Raw genomic sequence first — 22,359 nt, forward strand, 5'->3', positions numbered from 1 at the left:
GACAAGCAGCTCTTATATACAGTTACTTATCTTGACATCTCACACAAAACAGGGAACTCATGAACACTCATAAAGAAACAGTATTACAAGGTAAAATATACTCAGAAACTTAAAGCACAACCTGTAACCTAAATGTAAACAAAAGGATATATTTAGTGTATCTTTAGTGTATAATGTTTGTTCTCATCAGTAATGTCTATAAACTCAGGATTAGAACAAACCTTTATCATCAATTATAATCAGTTAACAAAATGTCCAACTGTGCAATTTAAATTTGCTGTTTTTTACTGTTTAGACTTGTAAGCATTGTTTTTTTGTAATTGTCTTGTGATTGCATTTACTGAGCACACAGGAATTTGTGTTACATTGCTGTAGACAACCTCCTAAAAATTAAAGTTAGATGTTTTTTTTAAATTAATGTTTGTAACTCACTTCATAATTGTATATATACTAATTTCCTGGAAATGTTTGAAGTAATTTGCAGGTATGTAACCGTTATTTTTTTGACATTTTACAGAAAGGGTGGTGCAGATTTTACAAGTTTTTTTATATTGGGGTTCATACGTAGTTGTTAATTTGCAAAAAAAATTATAATGAATAAATAACAATTACACTGCAGCTACTTTTAGGAGTGTGTTGTTGTGTGCCAAACAATATATTAGCGTTTTGTGTTTTTTCAATAATTTCTTAAAAGTAGCTGCGGTAAGTATTAATTCTAAGGACATTTCTTTGAAAGGGTTATGTAATTTGGTAGTATACGTGAAATGTGCCCAATCTAACATGCTAATATGTAGTTTGACACAATAACTACACACTGAAAACTAAGTATTTTCTGTCTGTCAAAGAATTGTTGAGAATCTAATTTATTAAGAATTTTTGCTAATTAACAACTACATATGAACCTGCATATAATGAATTAGCACTTCCCAATTAAATCAACATGACACTTTTTTCTGTTCTTCTTATGATTTGTACCAAATTGCACCATCCTCTCTGTAAAATATTGTAAAAATTAACTGTTAAATATCAGAAATTACTTAAGTAATATTAAAGAACCTGTAAAATAATGCTACAAATTATGCACCATTTAAGCTTGCATAGCTTGCAAAATGTTGTAGTGACTTTTAACTAACTAGTAAATAATTTCAGCTGAGGACAAGAAAATTACACTGAAATGTCACAGTTATTACCTCCCTGAAGCAAGTAGCAACACATTTCAACATTATAGTATATTTCATGCACAAATTTAATTGACAAAACAAGCTACATAGTAGCCAATATAAATCAAGTCCCTAAAACATTCAAATTGCACCACATGTCAACAAACTCAGCTCAGCTGCAGGAAATATGTTTCTGTAAAAGCTAAATTACAAAAAAATATAATGATTTAAGTAGATTTGTTTTAATGTGGACACATATACAACAGCATAAAATCCAGATAATAGAAATAAAACAGATCTGTCAGGAGAGGTCAAGAAGCCATGGGCTTATACAACAGACCTCCCGTCAACATAAGAAAATCCATACAAACAAACAAACAACATAAAACAACAAATATAACAAAATGATAAATACCAAAATGAAAGTTACAGAGAAATATCAAAATATTAAAGTATGTGTTAAAAGAAGTTTCAAAAATTAAGGTCACTGTAAAGTCATTAAAGCCTCCATTTAGAGTCCATTTTACTCAGAATGTTTCCCATAATGCTAGTTTCTAACACATAACCATGACTGTGCCATGATTAGTGAAGAACCTACATTTAAGCTGCCCAGCTGTTTGAAATTATAGCTGATTTTATATCTGTAATGTTTCTATATCCATCTAACATATTGTAAAACACAGACACTGGTACGGTATATATATATATATATATATATATATATATATATATATATATATATATATATATATGTAAGCCGTGTGTCTTTAATTAGCAGAGCTGCACACTCACAGAGTCACAAACCTAACAGGACAAAGAAAGCCTTCACGGATCATTTAGCATTAAATGATATGTTCCCTTATCACTCTTGATGCCACAGTGGAAATTAATGCAGCAACTCTGATGAAATAGTCTCTCAACTTCTCTTTTGAATCTGTGGGAAAAATGTATTGTGGCGATGACATATACACGGCTTACATATATATATATATATATATATATGTAAGCCGTGTGTCTTTAATTAGCAGAGGTGCACACTCACAGAGTCACAAACCACCTCCAGGCAGGTCTGAAACGTGTTAGATGTGTCTGAATTTTACATTAATGTCATTCAGGTGTCACTGAATGTATCCTAAATCCACAGAAGAACTGTGGCAACTTCTCCAAGGAACAACCTACCTGCCAAGTACCTTGAAAAACTGTGCACAGGTGTTGAACTTTGTCTGAAGTCAATTGATAAATAAAACCTATTCATGGCATTATTTTTGAAAGCAGTCTCACTTCACTTTTAGTGCCTAAAACTTTTGCACTGCACTGTATATTGGATGGATTGCCATGAAATTTGTTACAGACATTCATGTTCCTATGGAGCCCCCAAGGGGTGATGTGGTCGACAAAAAACATTGACGTGGGAATCCATGTAAACGGATTAATAAACTGAGGGAATGGGAATGGTTTGGTAAAATGAGAGCACACTTTGCCAATCTGTGCGCACAGCAACTGTTACTAAGGGTGACGGGGCTTAGCAAACACTCAGTTTGGTTCTCCAATTTATATTTTTTGTTTGTTCTTTGATTTTATGTCCTTTTCCCTTTTGTGCCTTTATGTGATATTTTATGCATCTCCAGTAAATGGTTGAAAGTTGAAACTAAACGACATTATCTGCTTTACAACACAGCATCTTCAGTTATGATGACTCATCAGAGTTAATGCAACAACTCTGATGAAATAGTTTCTCAACTTCTCTTTTGAATCTGTAGGAAAGATGTATTGTGGCAATGACATATCAGGGTTATTGGTGGTTGATAGTTTCTCATGAGTATGAAAGTATATATATATATATATATATATATATATATATATATATATATATATATATATACACTTTAAGACACGCGGCTTATATATATATATATATATATATATAGAGAGAGAGAGAGAGAGAGAGAGAGAGAGAGAGAGAGGTGCACACTCACAGAGTCACAAACCACCTCCAGGCAGGTCTGAAATGTGTTAGATGTGTCTGAATTTTACATTAATGTCATTCAGGTGTCACTGAATGTATCCTATATCCACAGAAGAACTGTGGCAACTTCTCCAAGGAACAACCTACCTGCCAAGTACCTTGAAAAACTGTGCACAGGTGTTGAACTTTGTCTGAAGTCAATTGATAAATAAAAACTATTCATGGCATTATGTTTGAAAGCAGTCTCACTTCACTTTTAGTGCCTAAAACTTTTGCACTGCACTGTATATTGGATGGATTGCCATGAAATTTGTTACAGACATTCATGTTCCTATGGAGCCCCCAAGGGGTGATGTGGTCGACAAAAAACATTGACGTGGGAATCCATGTAAACGGATTAATAAACTGAGGGAATGGGAATGGTTTGGTAAAATGAGAGCACACTTTGCCAATCTGTGCGCACAGCAACTGTTACTAAGGGTGACGGGGCTTAGCAAACACTCAGTTTGGTTCTCCAATTTATATTTTTTGTTTGTTCTTTGATTTTATGTCCTTTTCCCTTTTGTGCCTTTATGTGATATTTTATGCATCTCCAGTAAATGGTTGAAAGTTGAAACTAAACGACATTATCTGCTTTACAACACAGCATCTTCAGTTATGATGACTCATCAGAGTTAATGCAACAACTCTGATGAAATAGTTTCTCAACTTCTCTTTTGAATCTGTAGGAAAGATGTATTGTGGCAATGACATATCAGGGTTATTGGTGGTTGATAGTTTCTCATGAGTATGAAAGTATATATATATATATATATATATATATATATATATATATATATATAGAGGTGCACACTCACAGAGTCACAAACCACCTCCAGGCAGGTCTGAAACGTGTTAGATGTGTCTGAATTTTACATTAATGTCATTAAGGTGTCACTGAATGTATCCTAAATCCACAGAAGAACTGTGGCAACTTCTCCAAGGAACAACCTACCTGCCAAGTACCTTGAAAAACTGTGCACAGGTGTTGAACTTTGTCTGAAGTCAATTGATAAATAAAAACTATTCATGGCATTATTTTTGAAAGCAGTCTCACTTCACTTTTAGTGCCTAAAACTTTTGCACTGTACTGTATATTGGATGGATTGTCATGAAATTTGTTACAGACATTCATGTTCCTATGGAGCCCCCAAGGGGTGATGTGGTCGACAAAAAACAGGGTGACGGGGCTTAGCAAACACTCAGTTTAGTTCTCCAATTTATATTTTTTGTTTGTTCTTTGATTTTATGTCCTTTTCCCTTTTGTGCCTTTACGTGATATTTTATGCATCTCCAGTAAATGGTTGAAAGTTGAAACTAAATGACATTATCTGCTTTACAACACAGCATCTTCAGTTATGATCATGATCAGTTATTATTGATCCTGTTAGTGTTCCTCTCTAGAGAGGCAAGGTGTAATCAAATTTCCTTTTAAATGACTCCAAGCTGATGCAGGATGCTTTAAGAAAAGCAACCTGCTGCTCTGGAAACACTGAACGCTGATTCTCTACAAGATTATCTGCAGATTGTTGTTCAGTTCAAAATGTTTTTCAGTTTGTCTTTACTGGATGTGCCTCTTAATTTGATTTAAGACGACCTCTGAAAACTCTGAATGAGGTATTGCCCATTTTGAAAAGAAAGATTTTAAAAATGTAGAAATTAACATTGTAATGTTAAGTAAATGCACAGATAGAGGTCTGGTTTGTTCATTCTTCAAAGTATGAGGTTTATAAAGGCAATCAAGCGCTTGGAGAGACAATGTCAGGATCTGTCTCTGCTGACATTGGCCTTAGCACTACCTTGTGGACAAATTACTGTACAGCTACCTTCTTCTTCTGTCTTTCATTGCTGACAAAACTTCTCCTCTATCCTTCAGTATTGCATTTAATGTTATACTTAAAATGTAAGTACACCTTCAAATTCTGCAAGCTAAATTTGAAAGTCTCCCTCCACTCAATGTGTTACTTCACCTTCACTGTCCAGAATGATGAATGTACAGTGTTTGCAAGTAGACTTATTATTCAAAGCAGAGTATTTTTATATGACTTATAATGTGTGGAGGGCATCTTTACAGATCACAGAGGCACATTTCTGAAACACATTTATGTATATGTTATGTGCCATTACACAGTTTTAGCCCTGGTGTTTGTTAACATTACTGTTCGTAAACCTAGCAGCTTCTAGTGAAGCATTTATCCACTGACCTATGTGTTGCGTTTACTGCCCTAGAGGAGAAATAAATCTCTTGTTAATGTCCACCATGTCCATGAAGGGTTGCTAACATTACTGGCTACATTACAACCAGGAGGCAGGATAAATTAGCTTTGAAACAGAGGTCTACAACCACAGTTTACAGCCGCAGTTCTGGCAAAGTAAAAGTACAAAAGCCATTCAAAACTAATAATTAATAATAATTGTTATTAAGATTAAAAGATATAACTCTCCTACTCTAAAGTTGATCCCAGTCACTGTGATATTTGAACATGAGCTTTGGCCAAAGCTTCACCAATTTGCTTTTATATCAAGCTTTGTTGTTCTCTGATGATGTTTCTTAGTACAGTCATCCTTGTGCACACACATGCATTTCAAAATTAACTGCTTCTGCTCATTTCATCCTTTAAATGGCGCATCAAGCACATCTTTTTGAAAGTAAATACTTCAACCAGCACATCATACATACAACTGTTGGTAAAGTAACAAGCATTGTTTTTTCCTATCTTAGACAAGTAATACATAAAGATTTACAAGTCAATAAACATTTTCTGTGGTGTAGTTTAATGAGTATATTAATGTTTGTACTTGTGTCACAGGATTCATAAAACACACAGACTAATGTGCTTCAATGCTTAAGCCTTTTAATTGAGCAGAGTACAAGAAACACCAGTTCACTCTCTGGAATCAGTTTGTATAAACATGTTCCGTGAGTAGAAGTATAGATTACTACATGCAGGAGCCTACATGTGATGAGGACACAAAGATAGTTAAGTATGCAAACACATTATCACACTTCCACCCAGTTCCTCTGGTTGTGACAGGTATTGCATTTCTTTGCATCCAAAGAGATCTCATGGCTTTTTGGCACAGACAAATGGCATTGTGAAATGGCAAGGCTGGTCGTCAAATCTCTTATGATCTGTAAAAAGACACAGGGAGTTTTTTTGGGGGATAAATTGTCTGCTTTCTCACTCAACCTATAAACCAATATTTGTCTAATGAATTTGTTAAATTTAGCACAAAAAACTGGAGAGGCGTTTAATCCAAAACAAACTGATAACAGAGACCAATACAACAACACACAATAAAACTGTTCATTTGTTGCGGAAGGTTGTTAATATATTCATAAACCCTACACTTGATTATTGCTGTACATTCATGGAGCACTTAAACTGACTGGAGATGAGATGAACATCATTTACTTTACAGAAATTCAAGTTTATAAAATTGTTTTTAGTAGAGATTTAAAGGAAGTCACTGAGATAGCAAAACAAATTTCAACAGGTAGACTGTTCCAGACAGCAAATGCACATCTTAAGTTTTAACTGTAGATTGGGGAACTGCTAACAGAGTTTTGTTGCAACATCTAAGGTTGAGTGCAGATACATACGACACAAAAGCTACATATACTAGAGCCAGACCATGGAGTACTTTAAAAGTAATGAGTAAAACCTTAAAATCAACTCTAAAATCAACTGGACGCCAATGCAAAGAGGCTGTGATCTCTATTGTTCTTCATGATTGACTATTTCTGCTTTTGCACAAATCTAAAAATACAGCACCAGTTTCTCTTCCTTTGTCAAGCCAAGATATTAATGATCTAATAGATTAAGCGCTAGTGGTTTCAGTGAACAAATTTGTCATGAAGCCAATGTAAACTCTTTTAGCAACCTAGACTCAATAGTTCTGAGAACTTATTCTCATTTATCGGGCATCATCAGCAGGAAACAAACAAAAAAACTTACCAAACTTGACCCAATGCAGACGTCACTTATTTTGATGTCTGCATCGAATAATTATATGCCCAAACCCTGCTCAGACCTCATGGAAAAAAAGGAAATGTTTCTCAAGCTAAATTTAAATTTACCTCCAAAGTTCATCAACAAACAGTCTGCCGACCCACGATTGTCAGGCTGCCCTGGAGCCCAGTATGAATACCTGAAAGCTGAACCATCACTCCAGAACCAAGTGCCCTCCTAGAAGATGAGAATACAGTATAATACAATATAGTGGACGGTATGGTTTATTAGGTAACTTTTAGATTTTGCTTAATCAACAACATACCTGTTGTGCATCAGAGCCTCCAAGCCATGCGAGTGGATACCCACCAGTTATTCTCAGTATCATGCTTTGAATTGAATGGGACTCATCAAAACTGTGCACTGATGCAAGGTTTCCACCATGGAACTGACAACTTTTCTACAGAGGCGAGAAGAACAGAGAAAGGGGAGTTATGTGGAGCCACATAAAGGACATATTACATATCAAGTGATACAAAAACTCCCAATTAGAAAAAAATTGCTGATTAACAACATTTGTAAGTCTATACCAGCAGAATTAAAATAGTGTAGAAGCTTTCTGCACTGAAACCAAGACTAAGACAAACATGCTATGCACTGAGCTAACATGTCACACACTAAGGTCAGGCCAGATTCTGGTATTTAGCCTGTCACTTGCATGAAATTGACAAAAAAGCAGTTCAGCTCAGTTCATTAAGCAGATTGACATCACCTGGACTCTTTCATCCTTCAACTCTACTGAGTTCTGCCCTAAGCAGGGCTCGAACTCACAACCTTTGGATCTAAAAGGAATTCAGAAATGACATGAGCATAACTCATTGGACTACTCACACATGCTATGTGAGTGGGTATCAAACACACAACCTTGTAATCTAAGGTGAGGCTGATCAAAGAACAGTGTTCTAAACCACTGAGCCAACAGACATTCACAAAAATGAGAGGAAAAAATCTCTTTTTTGATGATGAAAATGTATTTGTCTCAAACTAGAGCTTGAAGCCCAGAGATTTGTACATCAATAGTGAAAGCAAGACTAGTTTAACATGAGAATGAATGATATGTGTAAAAAGTGTTTGAAGGAAGAGAGAATCTGTAAGTTTAAGAAAACGGAGTGAGAGGTGACACACATCCTGCAGACTGTATTGCAGTCAATGAGAACATGACAGGGACTCTCTATCAATTAAGGTTCTGATCTCAAAAACTATAAGTCCTATGTGAAATGTATTCACATTTTGAGAGAAAGGAGGCTTGTGGCAACATACTGAGGCAAGATAGGTGCGTGAGGAGTTAAAATTAAAAGTGAGTTAAAAACCCCTGACTTTGGGCTTAAATTGCTGAAAAACTACAAAAGATATCACTAAACAATCTGATAACTTTGAAAGTTCAAAGTTTTGTGAACATTTTACAGTTTGAATGGCGTCCGTACGATAAGGGATGTCCGAGCAGTTGAGTGTCAAAGTGACCAAGGTTCCAACTCGGTTGGATGGTTCGTCCCATAGACTGCCATTATAAATTTTAATGTTTTAAAAAATTATATAAAATCGCTGAAACATGTTACATTTCAGAAAAATACAAGCACACACCTGCTGAGTGAGTTGCACTGGTTGACAGTTGAATGGTTTTTATAGCACAAAGTATGCAGCAGTTGAAACGCGGCAAAAAACGTACGGAAGACGGAATAAGAATAAAGAGTGAGAAGAACACCACAATAATAACTATTATTAAGACTAAAGGATATAACTCTCAGAAAAAAAATCTTCTGCTCTCAATTTGATCTCAGTCAGTGTGATATTTGAAAATGAGAGCAGATCATGATCTTGCAAGTATTTGGCCAAACCTTCACCAATATGCTTTCATAATAAGCTTTGTTGTTCTCTGATGATGTTTCAGTACAATCATCCTTATACACACTCATGCATTTCAAAATTAACTGCTTCTGCCTATTTCATCCTTTAGATGGCGCATCAAGCTTGACTTTTTAAAGTTACTGTAAGTATTGTTTCATGCTATCTTAGATAAATCATACATAGAGATTTACAGGTCAATAAACTTCTTCTGTGGTGTAGTTTAATGAGTGTATAAATGTTTGTGCTTGTGTAACAGGATTCATAAAACACACAGACTAACGTGCTTCAATGCTTAAGCCTTTTAATTGAGCAGAGTACAAGAAACACCAGTTCACTCTCTGGAATCAGTTTGTACTAAAAGCACAAACTTGTTCCTTGAGTAGTGTTACAGCAATAGGAAAGAAGTATGGATTACTACATGCAGGAGTATACATGTGATTAGGAGACAAAGATAGTTAAGTATGCAAACACACCATCACACATCCACCCAGTTCCTCTGGTTGTGACAGGTATTGCATTTTTCTGCATCATCCAAAGAGATCTCATTCGTTTCTGGCACAGACAGACGGATATCTGTGATAGCAAGCATCGTCGTCAAATCTCTTATAATCTGTAAAAAGACACAGAGGTTTTATTAGGGATAAATTGTCTTCTTTCTCACTCAACCAATGAATTTGTCTATTGAATTTGTTAAATTTTACACAAAAACTGGAGAGGTGTTTAATCCAAAACAAACTGATTACAGAGAACAATACGACAACACACAATAAAACTGTTAATTTGTTGTCGAAGGTTGTTAATATATTTATAAACCCTACACTGATTCTTGCTGTACATTCATGGAGCGCTTAAACTGACTGGAGATGAGATGAACATCATTTATCAATTGTTTCTTGGTAGAGATTTAAAGGAAGTCAATGTGATAGCAAAACAAATTTCAACAGGTAGACTGTTCCAGACGGAAAATGCAAACTTAAGTTTCGACTGTAGATTCAAGATCTAAGATTGAGAGCAGTTACATACAGACACAAAAGCTATGTATGCTAGAGCCAGACCATGGAGTGCTTTAAAAGTAATGAGTAAAACCTTGAAATCAATTCTAAAATCAACTGCACGCCAATGCAAAGAGGCTGTGATCTCTCTTGTTCTTCATGATTGACTGTTTCTGCTTTTGCACAAATCTAAAAATACAGCACCAGTTTCTCTTCCTTTGTCAAGCCAAGATATTATTTGATCTAATAGATAAAGCTCTAGTGGTTTCAGTGAACAAATTTGTCATAAAGGCAATGTAAATTCTTTTAGCAACCTAGACTCAGTGGTTCTGAGAACTTATTCTCATTTATCAGGCATCATTAGTGGGACAGAAAAAAAAGTACCAAACTTGACCCTATGCAGACATCACTTGTTTTGATGTCTGCATTGTTTTGACATCACTTGTTTTGATGTCTGCATTGGGAATTATTTGCCCAAACCCTGCTCAGACCTCAGGGGAAAAAAAGAAAATGTCTCTCAAGCTAAATTGAAATTTACCTCCATAGTTCATCATCAAACAGTATGCTGATCCATAATGGTCAGGCATCCCTGGAGCCCAGTATGAAAAGCTGAAAGGTGAACCATCACTCCAGAGCCAAGTACCTTGCTAAAAGATGAGAATACAGTATAATACTATATAGTGGACAGTATGGTTTATTAGGTAACTTTTAGATTTTGTTTAATCAATATACCTGTTCTGCATCAGAGCCTCCGAGCCATGCGACTGGATACGTGTGAGTTATTCTCAGTATCATACTTTGAATGATATTATACTCATCAATGTTGTGCACTGATGCAAGGTTTCCACCACGGGACAGACAATTTTTCTACAGAGGCGAGAAGAACAGAGAGAGTGGAGTTATGTGGAGCCACACAAAGGACATATTACATATCAAGTAATACAAAAACTCCCAGTTAGAAGAATATGCCAATTAACAATGTGTAAGTCTATACCAGCAGAATCAACATAGTATAGAAACTTTCTGCTCAGAAACCAAATCAGCCTGATTACCTCAGCATCAGCCCAAGACAAGGGTGTTTGAACATAGAGGAAACAGCGACCGCTGAAACCAGTCCAACCACTGGGACAAACTGTTGATATCCTGACTTTGTCACTCTTTTCTGAAAACATATTTAGAAAAAAAGAACTTAAAATAGTGTTAATCAAGGCAGAGCACTGATGTTGTGCTTGTTTCAGACGATTAGCCTCAGATGTTTTCAATATTGATTCACAATCACATACTCGTCCGTACACCGTGCATATTTTTACTTGACACAATCACAGTTCATGCTGACAATTACGCTCTTTCCATCGGAGTTTGCTGCAGCTCCCTCCACCACCCCAACCTCCTTAACAGATATCTCTGTTAAACATGGCCAAAGGTCCAAAAATTGAGGTGAACATATGTAAAAATGCTCCCTGGAAGTCAAAGCCAGGGCTTCGTCCTGATCTGAACGCCTCATTTGCAAAATTACCTCTATTTCCTCCACGTGATGATGTCAAATTGTTCGTGTATGCCCACAAATAGCCCTCTGTTGGTAGCCTTCACTCGCATATTTCGGACTGGATTTATAATTGATGATGTGTACAAATGTATATGAGAAGTTAGGCTTAGAAAGAGAAAAGTGAAATCCTACTACTTCTGTTTGTTTATGTAGCCTCTCTAGCCACTGGAAGTCTGCAGAGGGGCAGCTTCCGGGAAGCAGGAGGGGGCCCTTAAAGAGACAGGAGCTAAAATAGCCTGTTTCAGACAGAGGCTGAACTGAGGGACTGCATAAAGGGCCACTATAAGATAAATAAGGAGTTTTTGAACTGTAAATCATGTAAAGATATTCCAGTAGATTCCCAAAATGTGAATAAAGACATGGAAATGTTATGTATGTCACCTCATAAAGTTGATATCTGGCTCTTCAGCTGCTAAATATTGTGCTAAATCATCTTATCTGTCTGTTTGGTGCCGGTCTGTTAGTGTATCAGAACTGAAAACAGCTGCCTGCTGCAGCTGGAAATGCAGTTGACAAGAGCAATGAAAGTGAACCAAAACAGTAAAGTTGCAGCTATGAAAAGCAATGAAGTGAAAGAGACTACAATACAACTCACCAGGGTCTGTTTCTGGAAGAGCTGCAGGTTTGAGACAAGAACAGACAGAATGTCTTTTTCAGGAAATATTGATTGTTAAAGATTAGTTCTACTAATGTTTTAAGATAAAAAAAATATTCTGCTTTGATTAATAATCTGCGTCCTGATTGTTTTTTTTTCCACAAAAGAAGTTCATTTACTCTGCTATAAATTCTTAAATTTACATCTATTCCTTCTCTCTTATTGGAAAATCCAGAATGTATAAAAATGCAAATATTTTTTCATTACATTACAAAAGTTAAACTGCTGGACACAATTTTCCCATTTTCATTTGCATATTGGACCATGATTGACTCCAAACTAGTTGTGAAGTTACAAGTCATGCTTTTAGATAATTCAGTGAGCACAGAGAAATGTTGTCCCATTCTGTATAGTGAAATTCAAACATCCAAAAAAAAGAAACAATAAGAAAAACACATTTTTAGCTGCAGGGGAACTTGCCATTTCTGGTCTTTCCCCGTGTGAATACTCACCAACAGCTGTGGTCAGTGCCATCATGACACAAACCAGTAGAGACACAGCCAGCATCTTCATGGTGGAGATAGTGCAGATGGTAAAGATGATGATTATCTTCAATGAAGCGAGACAGACATGTTAGTAATGCTTCCAAAGAGAGCAGAGACGACAATAAGAGAGAATAGAGAGAGAAGAAAAGAGAAAAACCTGCTGCAGGATGATCTTGTCTTCTGTCTTCTCACTCAGTGTCAGCTTGAAGCTTCAGTCGTCCTGTGTAGAGGTGCTGAACAGGAGAAAGACGAGCTCTTATATACAAAAATGTATCTATCTATCTTTGTTTTAAATAAATACCACAGCCTACTCCACCCCAGTGTATGGATCATAAAATGCAGCTACATGTAAAGCCCTCTATAAAGGCTTATCAGATTCTGTGCATAAACTTTGGCGCCACTTCGTACACTGTTGTTTACTTAAACAGCTAATTAGTGTTTTAAGAGACATACAGTGTTCCTGTTGCAGAATATTTATTGGCACGACAGCGTGTCACCTGCAAACCTGAAAGGATAAACTGTTCAGAAAATAGATGGACGGATGGGTTGTTGAATGGAGAAACATAGATCATATCAAATGATAAAGTGCAACATTTTATGATTTTTCTAATCATATTAGATCATATTCATTAGCATATACAGTATAATTAAATATTAATCCCCAAATGGGAAACTAGTGATAATGCTTTAGATTACAGCCCACAAAGTAGAGTTTAATTATTCCTAATTTACAGTGTAGTTTTTTTGTCCTAAAAGTGTACCAGTACATACTGAAAAAGATGTGAAGTATAGTGAACAAAGGGGTAACAACCTGGTAATTTACAAAGAATTTATACTGTATTACAGGTATTTTCTTACTAAAGGGTATCTGTTCCAAGCTACGTATGACCCACTGAGCAATCTGGTATTTGGGAGGAACTTAATGGAGGGGTTGACATTTCTTCAATTCTTTCATAAAGCAATAGTTAGGATGTGATAATTAACACTTAAGTAGTTTTTTCTTTCCATAATTATTCCCCCTGTTCATACTGACTATTAGAATGTACTAATGTACTTACCATGTAAGTGATGGGGGACAAAATCCACAGCCCTCCTTCTTTGCAAAAATGTATTTAAAAGTTTATCTGAAGCTAATATGAAGCTTCAGCGTCCAAATGAGTCAAATCAAGTAGATATCTTTCAACGTTACAGTCTTTTTAGTGCCAAAGTTCCTCTTTTTGTTACTATACTTCCACCGCAGCTCAACAAGGAAAGACAAAGAGGGAATTTGATGCTAAAAAGACTGTAAATGCGGCAGATATCCACTTGATATGACTAACTCAGACTGCTGAAGCCTCATATAAGCTTAACATCAACTTTTAAATGCATTTTTGCACAAAATGACTGTGTGGAAACACTGTGTTTTGGCCTCCATCACTTAAATTGAAATCACATTTGAAGGGGATCCAGTATGAACAGGAGGAATGATTACAGTGAGGAAAACCTCTTTCACTGTTCATATTATTTTACAATCAGGACATTGACAGACAAAATAAACAATATCCAGGTTAATAACAGCAATGATGATACAATGATGCAATTCCAGTACAGCCACAAAACATCTGTTAAACAAGGCAGAAAGAGGCATAAACACATATTTGCATTTCATTTATACGGATGTAGCGACAGATGTCGTGGCTGTACTTGAATATGATAAACTTTGTTGCCCCTTAACTTTTTCTGTAATCACAAATAAAATGATTGAGTGAAAATCCTTGCACACGGATTTCCACTCAATATTTTAATTCTACCGCATGATTATTTCTAGCCTACGAGATACCATTTGAGGTAAGTGAGATTTCTTTGTAATTTGGGTGGACTGACCTTTTAGCCCTTATGTTAAGCGGAGCAGCTGCCAGATGTAAATGTGCAGCAGGGCGTTGCTTAAAAAGAAATTCACTCTCATTTAAACCTACCCTGGGTAAATATGGATTAACAAATAATCACCATGGTTGTTATATCCATATGATCCACACTGATAGTCTGATGGAGCTCCACTGTGAAACTGGGAACAGATCCAGAACAATAAAAAAGAAAAAGAGACACAAGTCAAAAGAAATGTTGAAAACACAAGGACATCATGACCATACTGTCACTTACTGTGGTGTTCCTCTCTCGACACATTTTGTCTTACGGAGCCTCTGGTACATTTTGCAGAGAAGGGATGATGAATGTGGATTGTAAAGATAACTATGGAAGAGGATTAGGGCCATTTAAAGTTTAAAGTCAGAATTTAGACACAGTTAGCTGTAGACTAGCACTAGTGCTGTGCATTGGTGGTGTGTTGGTTTTTTGAGGGAAAACCCTGATAGCAAAACCATAGTTAGAAAAGGTTGCCACTAATGCACTGGCTCTGTTTTGAACAGTCATTATTTTGGGTGCTTATTGGGTTGCAACCAGAAGGGGGAAGAGGAAGAACAAGAAGAAGACAGTATGCGGTTGTAAAAAGGCACAAATAGGAGGTTCCTTATTTGATTTGTGTTCCTCCTCTGAAAACAAAATGCTGTTCAAGACACTGCTGCAAACTGTGAAGTAAATAGCGTGACGATTGTATGATGCAGCATAAATGTAATGTCCATAAATGACTCAAAAAAGTAAAAGTAAAGAAAGGTTCCCCCTATTGAAAAAAACAGCAGTGTAGATTTAACAGAGACTCACAGACCAGTTTGTTTTGATGCTTCAGCCTTTTACTTTTAAACAAGACAAGAAAGACAAGATCACTCTCTAGAATAAGGTGCTAAAAGCATTATTTCCAAAACACATTCAGTCTGCTCTTTAGGTACAAGACCTGACAGACAAACCAGCTCCAGTTTATGTCACTTGTCACTTTGTTCCTTAAGTAGCGTTACAGCGATAGTAAAGAAATAAAGATGTCAAAGCGACTTCAGGTTATACATGTTTATGAGACTGATAAAGCAAAGATGATTTTGCAAATATAAACACACATCCATCAGTGATTTTGAGTTACTTCATGCCTCAACGTTAATCCAGGAATCCATTGATTTCCTTGCCACAGACAAACGGGAGATGACGGCTACACTTTGTGTCATCCCAGCACTTGTTTCCTGTAAACACCATAAACAAAGGAGCGTTTGTTCTTGTTCTGTATACCAACATCACCAGATAGAAAACTCCTGAATGTTAAAACAACATTATGGTAACTGTGGAAAACATTCATAAGAGACCAATCTTTCTCTTACTTATCTAGCAGAAACTATTTACAATGTAATTCTTATTTAATTAAACCAAAAAATATTTTATTCAGAGAGCTTTTGCAAAAAATTAATCCTTTCTACAAATTCCAAAACATTATGCTTTCTTTCCTGTTTTTTTCCTTTAACCCATTATCATTTATACCACTCATAAATTAAAGTTATAATCCTTAAGATTTTTATGAAATCAAAACCAGTTTTTGATCCAATCTATGGTCTGCATTTTCAGCACTTAATGTTTTTACATTCTGTAAATGCCTTTCTATGTAGTAGTTTTCATTGCCAGTGTCGGGATCCCACCCAGGATTCAGATTGCCTTCACAGGCTCGAGGGATTCACAGGACACGATGCAGCGTCTAATCCAACATTACTGGTTTTAATTTCATTTTTATTGATATCAGCCTCATTGTTTACTGTTCAATCTGTTACAGTAGTATCAGAGCTGTAGTAGCCTCTTAACATGCACCCTTTTCTTTTTTTTTTTTTTTTTTTGTATTTTCGCCTATTTGGCATACCCAAATGGAAAAGCTTATAACAGAAGAACCATGAGGCCAAAATGCATGTATTATGCTTTATTTGAAAGGTAATATCTTCTAGTTTCTGGAAATGTGTTGTTTAGCATGTGGCTAAGACACAACCAAAACTACATCAGTTCAAATAAGGCTCAAAAAAGTGTTTTTGGTCCTCATCTATATTGAGTCATATTTTGAATAACAATAACTAGGACATGCTTTATGCTAGAACTATGCAAATCACCACATATCTTCTACATCTTGTCAAGCACTCATATATAAAATTCCAGACCTCTAGGTCTAACCTTATCAGATCTAGGGAGTTTTTAGTTTGTGGTGTCACTGGTGTCCCCAAACCTCTTCAAACGTCTCCAAGTGGCCAAATTGTGCCAATTGCTTTTACTCATTACTGTGATGCTAAGCTGCTTAAAACTGGCATAAGCGGGTTGCCAGCGACCCAGTGGATGTAAAGAGATCAAATTATTGCTAATAAAAAGACATTTCCTACTGCTCCAGCTTCACAATAAAACCATTCATCTGGTGGGACCTGGGGCGGCTTTAACTGTGAAGCAGTCTGTTACTGAGGATAGCACTAAATGCTTCAAAATTGTTTATCGAAAGTGATTTGAGTCCAAAAAACTGAACATTTTCAATGTTTTTAGCAAAGAAAAACTAGCATAAAATAAGATTGCATTTGCAATTATTGTTGACTGACTTCTTTATTAAAACAACCTGAGTTTGTTTACCTGCACTGCTAATAGATACACAAGTTGCCCTTCTATTGTATTTCTGACAAAGTAGCTGTAACTTTACACTCTCACTGGAAATAATGTGCTTTGATTCACCTCCATGGTTCATCTGTAAACAGTCCTGGCCAAAAAAGTTGTTGTCAGGCTGTCCAGAACACCAGTTCAGATCTATGAAACGTGAACCGTCACTCCACTGCCAATCGCCCTCCTAGACAAGAAAACAGAGTAGAATATGAGACATGATTTTAAAAAATGAATGAAACGACGTGTTATAATGAATAAAATCTATACCTTTTGTGCATCAGAGCCTCCAATCCATGCTTCTTTATACCCATTAGTGGCTGTCAATATCAGCTGCTGAATCATACGGTACTCCCATATGTTATGTACTGATGCGAGGTTTGCAATCATGGATTGGCACTCTTTCTACAATAAATAAAATGGAGAGAAACAAATAAATAGAGGATTTGAAGGAAACCAAATCAGAATATCGATGGCCAAAGCGCAAAACCTCCTATCTGCAGAATTTTCTGATTGGCGGATTTCACTTTAGATGATGAGAATAAGGAAGGCTGCTCATATTCAGTCTGTCTGCAAGATAATCCCGCCCTTTGTTGTGACAGAAAAGTCACCTGGTGAAAACCTCCAATCAGGTTCGCTGGGAACATGTTGAGGCACAAAACCTCTGGCCCTAGTATACTACAATGTATTACATTTACTACACTGGCCCATCTTTTTACCTGAAAACAAACTTAATTTTATTTTTAATTTAATTTGAATTATTAACTTAATTTAGAGCATTGTCATGTAGAACCTCTTCCAACTTGCACCAAGTGCAAAAGCTCCTGTCTGCAAAAAGATCCAGGAAAAGTGGGGAAAAACCTCCTATCTGCACTTTGCTAGGTACTAATACCTAGTCGGTATTGTTAACACATAATATATTATGTACTGAGCAACCTTGACAAATAGCATTCTGGAAGAAAAGTCTGGAAGAAGTTTTTTTTAGTTCTCTCAAAAAAGTGCATTGTTCAGATAGAAGGTTTTGCTCTTCGGCCATCGATATGTCAATTAACCATTTATCTTATATGCAAGCAAAATAAAAAGAAGACTGAGGTGAAATTATCCTGATTACCTCAGCGTCAGCCCAATTCATGGCTCTTGGCATGTACCGAAAACAGCGACCTCTGAACCGACTCCAACCACTGGGACAATATATTGGCCTTTTGACCAGCTGTCTCTGATCTGAGAACAAATAAGAGAATACTGGGGAATCTTAAATCATCAAAAAGACAAGACCCTATCACCCCTTTTCTGGTCTCTCTTTACTGGTCAGTTTTAGAGGTGATTTTAAAGAAATGGTTTGACATTTTGAAAAATACTCTTATTTGCTTTCTTGATACTTGGTATTTAAAGAGTGTGGCATGCTTTATTTTTACCCTTTCCAAAGCCAAAAATACAAAAGCAAAGGAGTAAGGAATGCACCAAATTATATGTTTATCTGCTCTTACGTAAGCTGTTATCGTTAGCATGTCTGGCCACCTAGCTTACTACCAACAACGTTACTTCTGAGGCCAAAGAGCACATCATTAACTAACTTAGTTTGTGAAGTTACAGATTTCATTTTAAAAAATGCCCTGTTCACAACTAGCACAACCACTGTGCATTGTTTCCCACTGGTCCTGGATGCTATCAGAGTTTAAGCTAACGTTAGTGGCTTTGTTCTGATCTTTATTTGATTTAGGGAAAGTTTACACTCCAGCATTTTCTGAGATAACGTTACGTTTGACAGACATATCCAGTCTGTTTAGTACTCAAACTAAAAATGGTTTCTCTTGTAACTAGGGTTGCAATGATTAGTCTATCAATCAATTAGCTGGTCACAAGAAAATTGATCTGCATCTATTTTAATAATCAGTTAATTGTTAAAGTCCTTTTTCAAGCAAGACTGCCAAACATGTACTCACCTTCTTAAATGAGAGAATTTGCTGCTTATTCTTGTCTTAACATCATAGTCACTTAAATACCTTTGGTTTTGTTGAACAAGACATTTGGTAATATCACCATGGCCTCTAGGAAATTGTGATGGACATTTTAGCAGCTTTTGAGAATCAAGAAATTAATCAGTAGTTGCATCCCTACTTGCAACTTTAAAAAGTGAAAACATACACTTTGAAAATACAAAGATGTATGTAAGCACAGCAGCTTAACAGGGATATGGTCATACACAGTAACATTTTCCTTATCATAATACCAGAACTAACTAGGTCTACCCACAAGCCTCTCCCTTTGTCAGGTAAAAACTGGTAAATTAACACGAAATCTTGGCGTGGTAAGGACAAAGTTAAAGAGAAATCTACAAGAATACACACTGACCTGTTTGATCCTTTGTAGCCTTTGCCTCTTGAACAGCTGGACAGTTTGACATAGAAGTTATTGACTTGGTTAATCTCTTCTTGTTATATATAATCTCTTCTTGTTATATATAGACAAATACAATCCCTGTTCATCCTACATAACACCATTACTATATAATATTTACCGTCAGCAGTGGTCAGAGCCATCAAGGCACAAACAAGTGCAGACACAGTCAGAATCTTCATGTTGGAGATGATGGTGATGACAAGCTTCAATAATGTTGCTCAAGACAAGCAGCTCTTATATACAGTTACTTATCTTGACATCTCACACAAAACAGGGAACTCACGAAACACTCATAAAGAAACACTATTACAAGATAAAATATACTCAGAAACTTAAAGCACATTCTGTAATCTAAATGTAAACAAAAGGATATATTTAGTGCATCTTAAATGTTTGTTCTAATCAGTAATGTCTGTAAACTCACGATTAGAGCAAACCTCTATCATCAATTAAATCAGTTCACAAAATGTTCCATTCAAACTGCAATTTAAATTTGCTGGTTTTTTACAGTTTAGGCTTGTAACCATTGTCTTTTGATATTTGTCTAGAGATTGTATTTGCTGAGGACACAGGAATTTGTGCTACATTACTGTAGACAATTTCCTAAAAATTAAAATTAGAAGTGGTTTTAATTTATGTTGTATTGCCATGTTCTTGGTGCAATTTCAAACTCACTTCATAATTGTTCATAATTGTAGCTACGTTTAAAATATGCATACAAATATATGACAGAGAATTGTTGCAACAACTCAATAAATAGATGTGACACCTGTTGTGGTGCATGTTAAACTACAACATTAAAAGTAATAATCTCAAAGTTTTACATTAAAATAAATGTTTGCTAAGTCAGTATCTATCACCTAATGAGGTAACACAGTTGATTAGCCTATGGCCCACTCATGAAAGCTCTTGCATTTGCAGTATTACAAAGTGGGTGTCGGTGGCGACATGCCCGGGAAAAATCACGAGTGGCGCATAGTTAGTGACGCGTTTTCCATCACCCAGCAGTGGTTGGCTTACTTGAGTGTGAAGTGGCATACTGTTTTTCCAACTGCCAATATGTATGACATCACACTGGCAACACTGTTGGGATCAAATAAATCAACATAACACTTTTTTCTGTTCTTTTTATGATGCTACAGTGGAAATTATGATGAAATAATTTATCAACGTCTCTTTTGAATTTGTGGGAGAAATGTACTGTGGCGATGACATATCAGGGTTATTGGTGGTTGATAGTTCCTCACCTACATATAATGAATTGGCACTTACCAAATAAACCAACATAACACTTTTTTCTGTTTTTTTCTCAAAATGTGTACCAAATTGCACCATCCTCTCTGTAAAATGCTCTAAAAACTAATTTAAATTACACACCTGCAAATTACTCCAGTAAATTACAGAATACTCCAGGAAAACTCCTCATCACTCTTGGTGCCACAGTGGAAATTAATGCAGCAGCTCTGATGAAATAGTTTCTCAACTTCTCTTTTGAATCTGTGGGAAAAATGTATTGTGGCGATGACATATCAGGGTTATTGGTGAATGGAGTTTCTCATGAGTATGAGAGCATATACATATATATATATATATATATATATATATATATATATATAGGAATTTTTTCACCTAAATTCAATAACTGTTTTTGATAAATAAAAAATTAATAATTGTTTAGTTTTTTGCACAATACTTCATCAGCAGTGGTGGAAGTACTCAGATCCTTTACTGAAGTAACAGTAGCAATATCACAATGTAAAAGTACCTGCATTTAAAATCCTATTTAAGGTAAAAGAACAAAAGTATTATCAGTTAAATTTACTTAGTATTAAAAGTAACATTTCTTGTTTTGCAGAAAACCTCTGATATATTAATACATTCATTAAAGTATATTACTAATACTGGTGCATCAGTGTGTAAAATTTACTGTTGTTCTGCTCAAGGTGGAGCTAGTTTTATATACACTTAAGTCCAGTGGTTCCCAACATAGGGGTCGGGCCTCTCCTGAGGGTCATAAGATAAATTTGAGGGGTTGTGAGATGATTAACAACAGAACATAAAGTTCTGATACATAAATTTAGATTCATTTTTCAGACTTTTCTCTAATCTTTGATTTTTTTGTGAAATATTGCAGATCTCTTTGGGCCTCAGATAGATATTTAAATAAAACCACATGAGAAGTTTAGGGGTGAAAAGTCTCAAAGGGAAATATTCAAGTACAAGTACTTTAAATCAGTGGTTTCCAACCTTTTTGGCTTCTGACGTCTTACAAAAAGCAGTGTGTAGTCGGGGTCACATTTCACATGTCTATGAGTTGTTAACAGCTCCACCAAATAGTGATTTTTCCCTCTAAACTTCTCACATGGTTTAATTTCAATAAATATTCAAATACAATATTTCAGCAAAAATCAAAGATTAGAGAAAAAGTCCAAAAACTGAAAACAGATTTGTGTATCAGAACTTTGATTTCTTCTTCTTTCCCCTCCCATTAATCATCTCATGACCCCTCAGATTTATCTGCTGACCCTTTGGAGGGGCCTGACCCCTAGGTTGGGAACCACTGGACTAAACTAGCTAACTGTATATAAAGTAGTTGAAACTAGCTCCACCTCCAGCAGCTACAACAGTAACATGCTGCTCTAACACTGATGCTTCACTATTAATAATCTAATGATGTCATATATAATTATATATCAGTCAGAGGGACCAAACCACTACATTTACT

At 35.8% G+C, this 22,359-nt stretch overlaps 2 protein-coding genes across 5 annotated transcripts; both read right to left on the minus strand.

The window, feature by feature from the left end:
* Window positions 1-6,003: 6,003 nt before the first annotated feature.
* LOC137174704 (ladderlectin-like) lies at window positions 6,004-12,934 on the minus strand. Of its 3 annotated transcripts, none has more exons than XM_067580154.1 (7): window positions 12,859-12,934; window positions 12,669-12,765; window positions 12,157-12,177; window positions 11,068-11,177; window positions 10,748-10,882; window positions 7,247-7,355; window positions 6,004-6,298 (listed from the first exon to the last, which is right to left on the minus strand). In XM_067580154.1, the coding sequence occupies exons 2-7, from the start codon at window positions 12,727-12,729 to the stop codon at window positions 6,231-6,233; spliced, it is 504 nt and encodes a 167-aa protein (XP_067436255.1). In that variant the 5' UTR covers window positions 12,730-12,765; window positions 12,859-12,934; the 3' UTR covers window positions 6,004-6,230. The 3 variants fall into 3 exon arrangements, with proteins under 3 accessions (XP_067436255.1, XP_067436258.1, XP_067436257.1); XM_067580156.1 differs by lacking the exons at window positions 6,004-6,298; window positions 7,247-7,355 and adding exons at window positions 9,308-9,633; window positions 10,554-10,662; XM_067580157.1 differs by lacking the exon at window positions 12,157-12,177.
* On the minus strand, window positions 12,865-20,706 carry LOC137174701 (ladderlectin-like). 2 transcript variants are annotated; one of them, XM_067580152.1, is made up of 7 exons: window positions 19,753-20,699; window positions 19,587-19,622; window positions 18,346-18,455; window positions 17,505-17,639; window positions 17,310-17,421; window positions 14,688-15,805; window positions 12,865-12,934 (listed from the first exon to the last, which is right to left on the minus strand). In XM_067580152.1, exons 1-6 carry the CDS (start codon window positions 19,811-19,813, stop codon window positions 15,723-15,725), a joined length of 537 nt encoding a protein of 178 aa, XP_067436253.1. In that variant the 5' UTR covers window positions 19,814-20,699; the 3' UTR covers window positions 12,865-12,934; window positions 14,688-15,722. The 2 variants fall into 2 exon arrangements, with proteins under 2 accessions (XP_067436253.1, XP_067436252.1); XM_067580151.1 differs by lacking the exons at window positions 12,865-12,934; window positions 14,688-15,805 and having other exon boundaries at window positions 16,072-17,421; window positions 19,753-20,706.
* Window positions 20,707-22,359: the final 1,653 nt, after the last annotated feature.

This window comes from Thunnus thynnus, chromosome 22 (assembly GCF_963924715.1).
Source record: "Thunnus thynnus chromosome 22, fThuThy2.1, whole genome shotgun sequence".
NCBI classification, from domain to species: Eukaryota; Metazoa; Chordata; class Actinopteri; order Scombriformes; family Scombridae; genus Thunnus; species Thunnus thynnus.

Coding starts and splice junctions, on each gene's coding strand:
- LOC137174704 (XM_067580154.1), bottom strand. CDS start 12,729: ATGAAGATGCTGGCTGTGTCTCTACTGGTTTGTGTCATGATGGCACTG. Junction 11,178..12,156: donor TCTTCCAGAAACAGACCCTG/GTGAGTTGTATT, acceptor ATATGTTTTCAG/AAAAGAGTGACAAAGTCAGG. Junction 10,883..11,067: donor TGTCTTGGGCTGATGCTGAG/GTAATCAGGCTG, acceptor TCGCCTCTGTAG/AAAAATTGTCTGTCCCGTGG.
- LOC137174701 (XM_067580151.1), bottom strand. CDS start 19,813: ATGAAGATTCTGACTGTGTCTGCACTTGTTTGTGCCTTGATGGCTCTG. Junction 18,456..19,586: donor GGCTACAAAGGATCAAACAG/GTCAGTGTGTAT, acceptor ATTTGTTCTCAG/ATCAGAGACAGCTGGTCAAA. Junction 17,422..17,504: donor GAGGCTCTGATGCACAAAAG/GTATAGATTTTA, acceptor TTTCTTGTCTAG/GAGGGCGATTGGCAGTGGAG.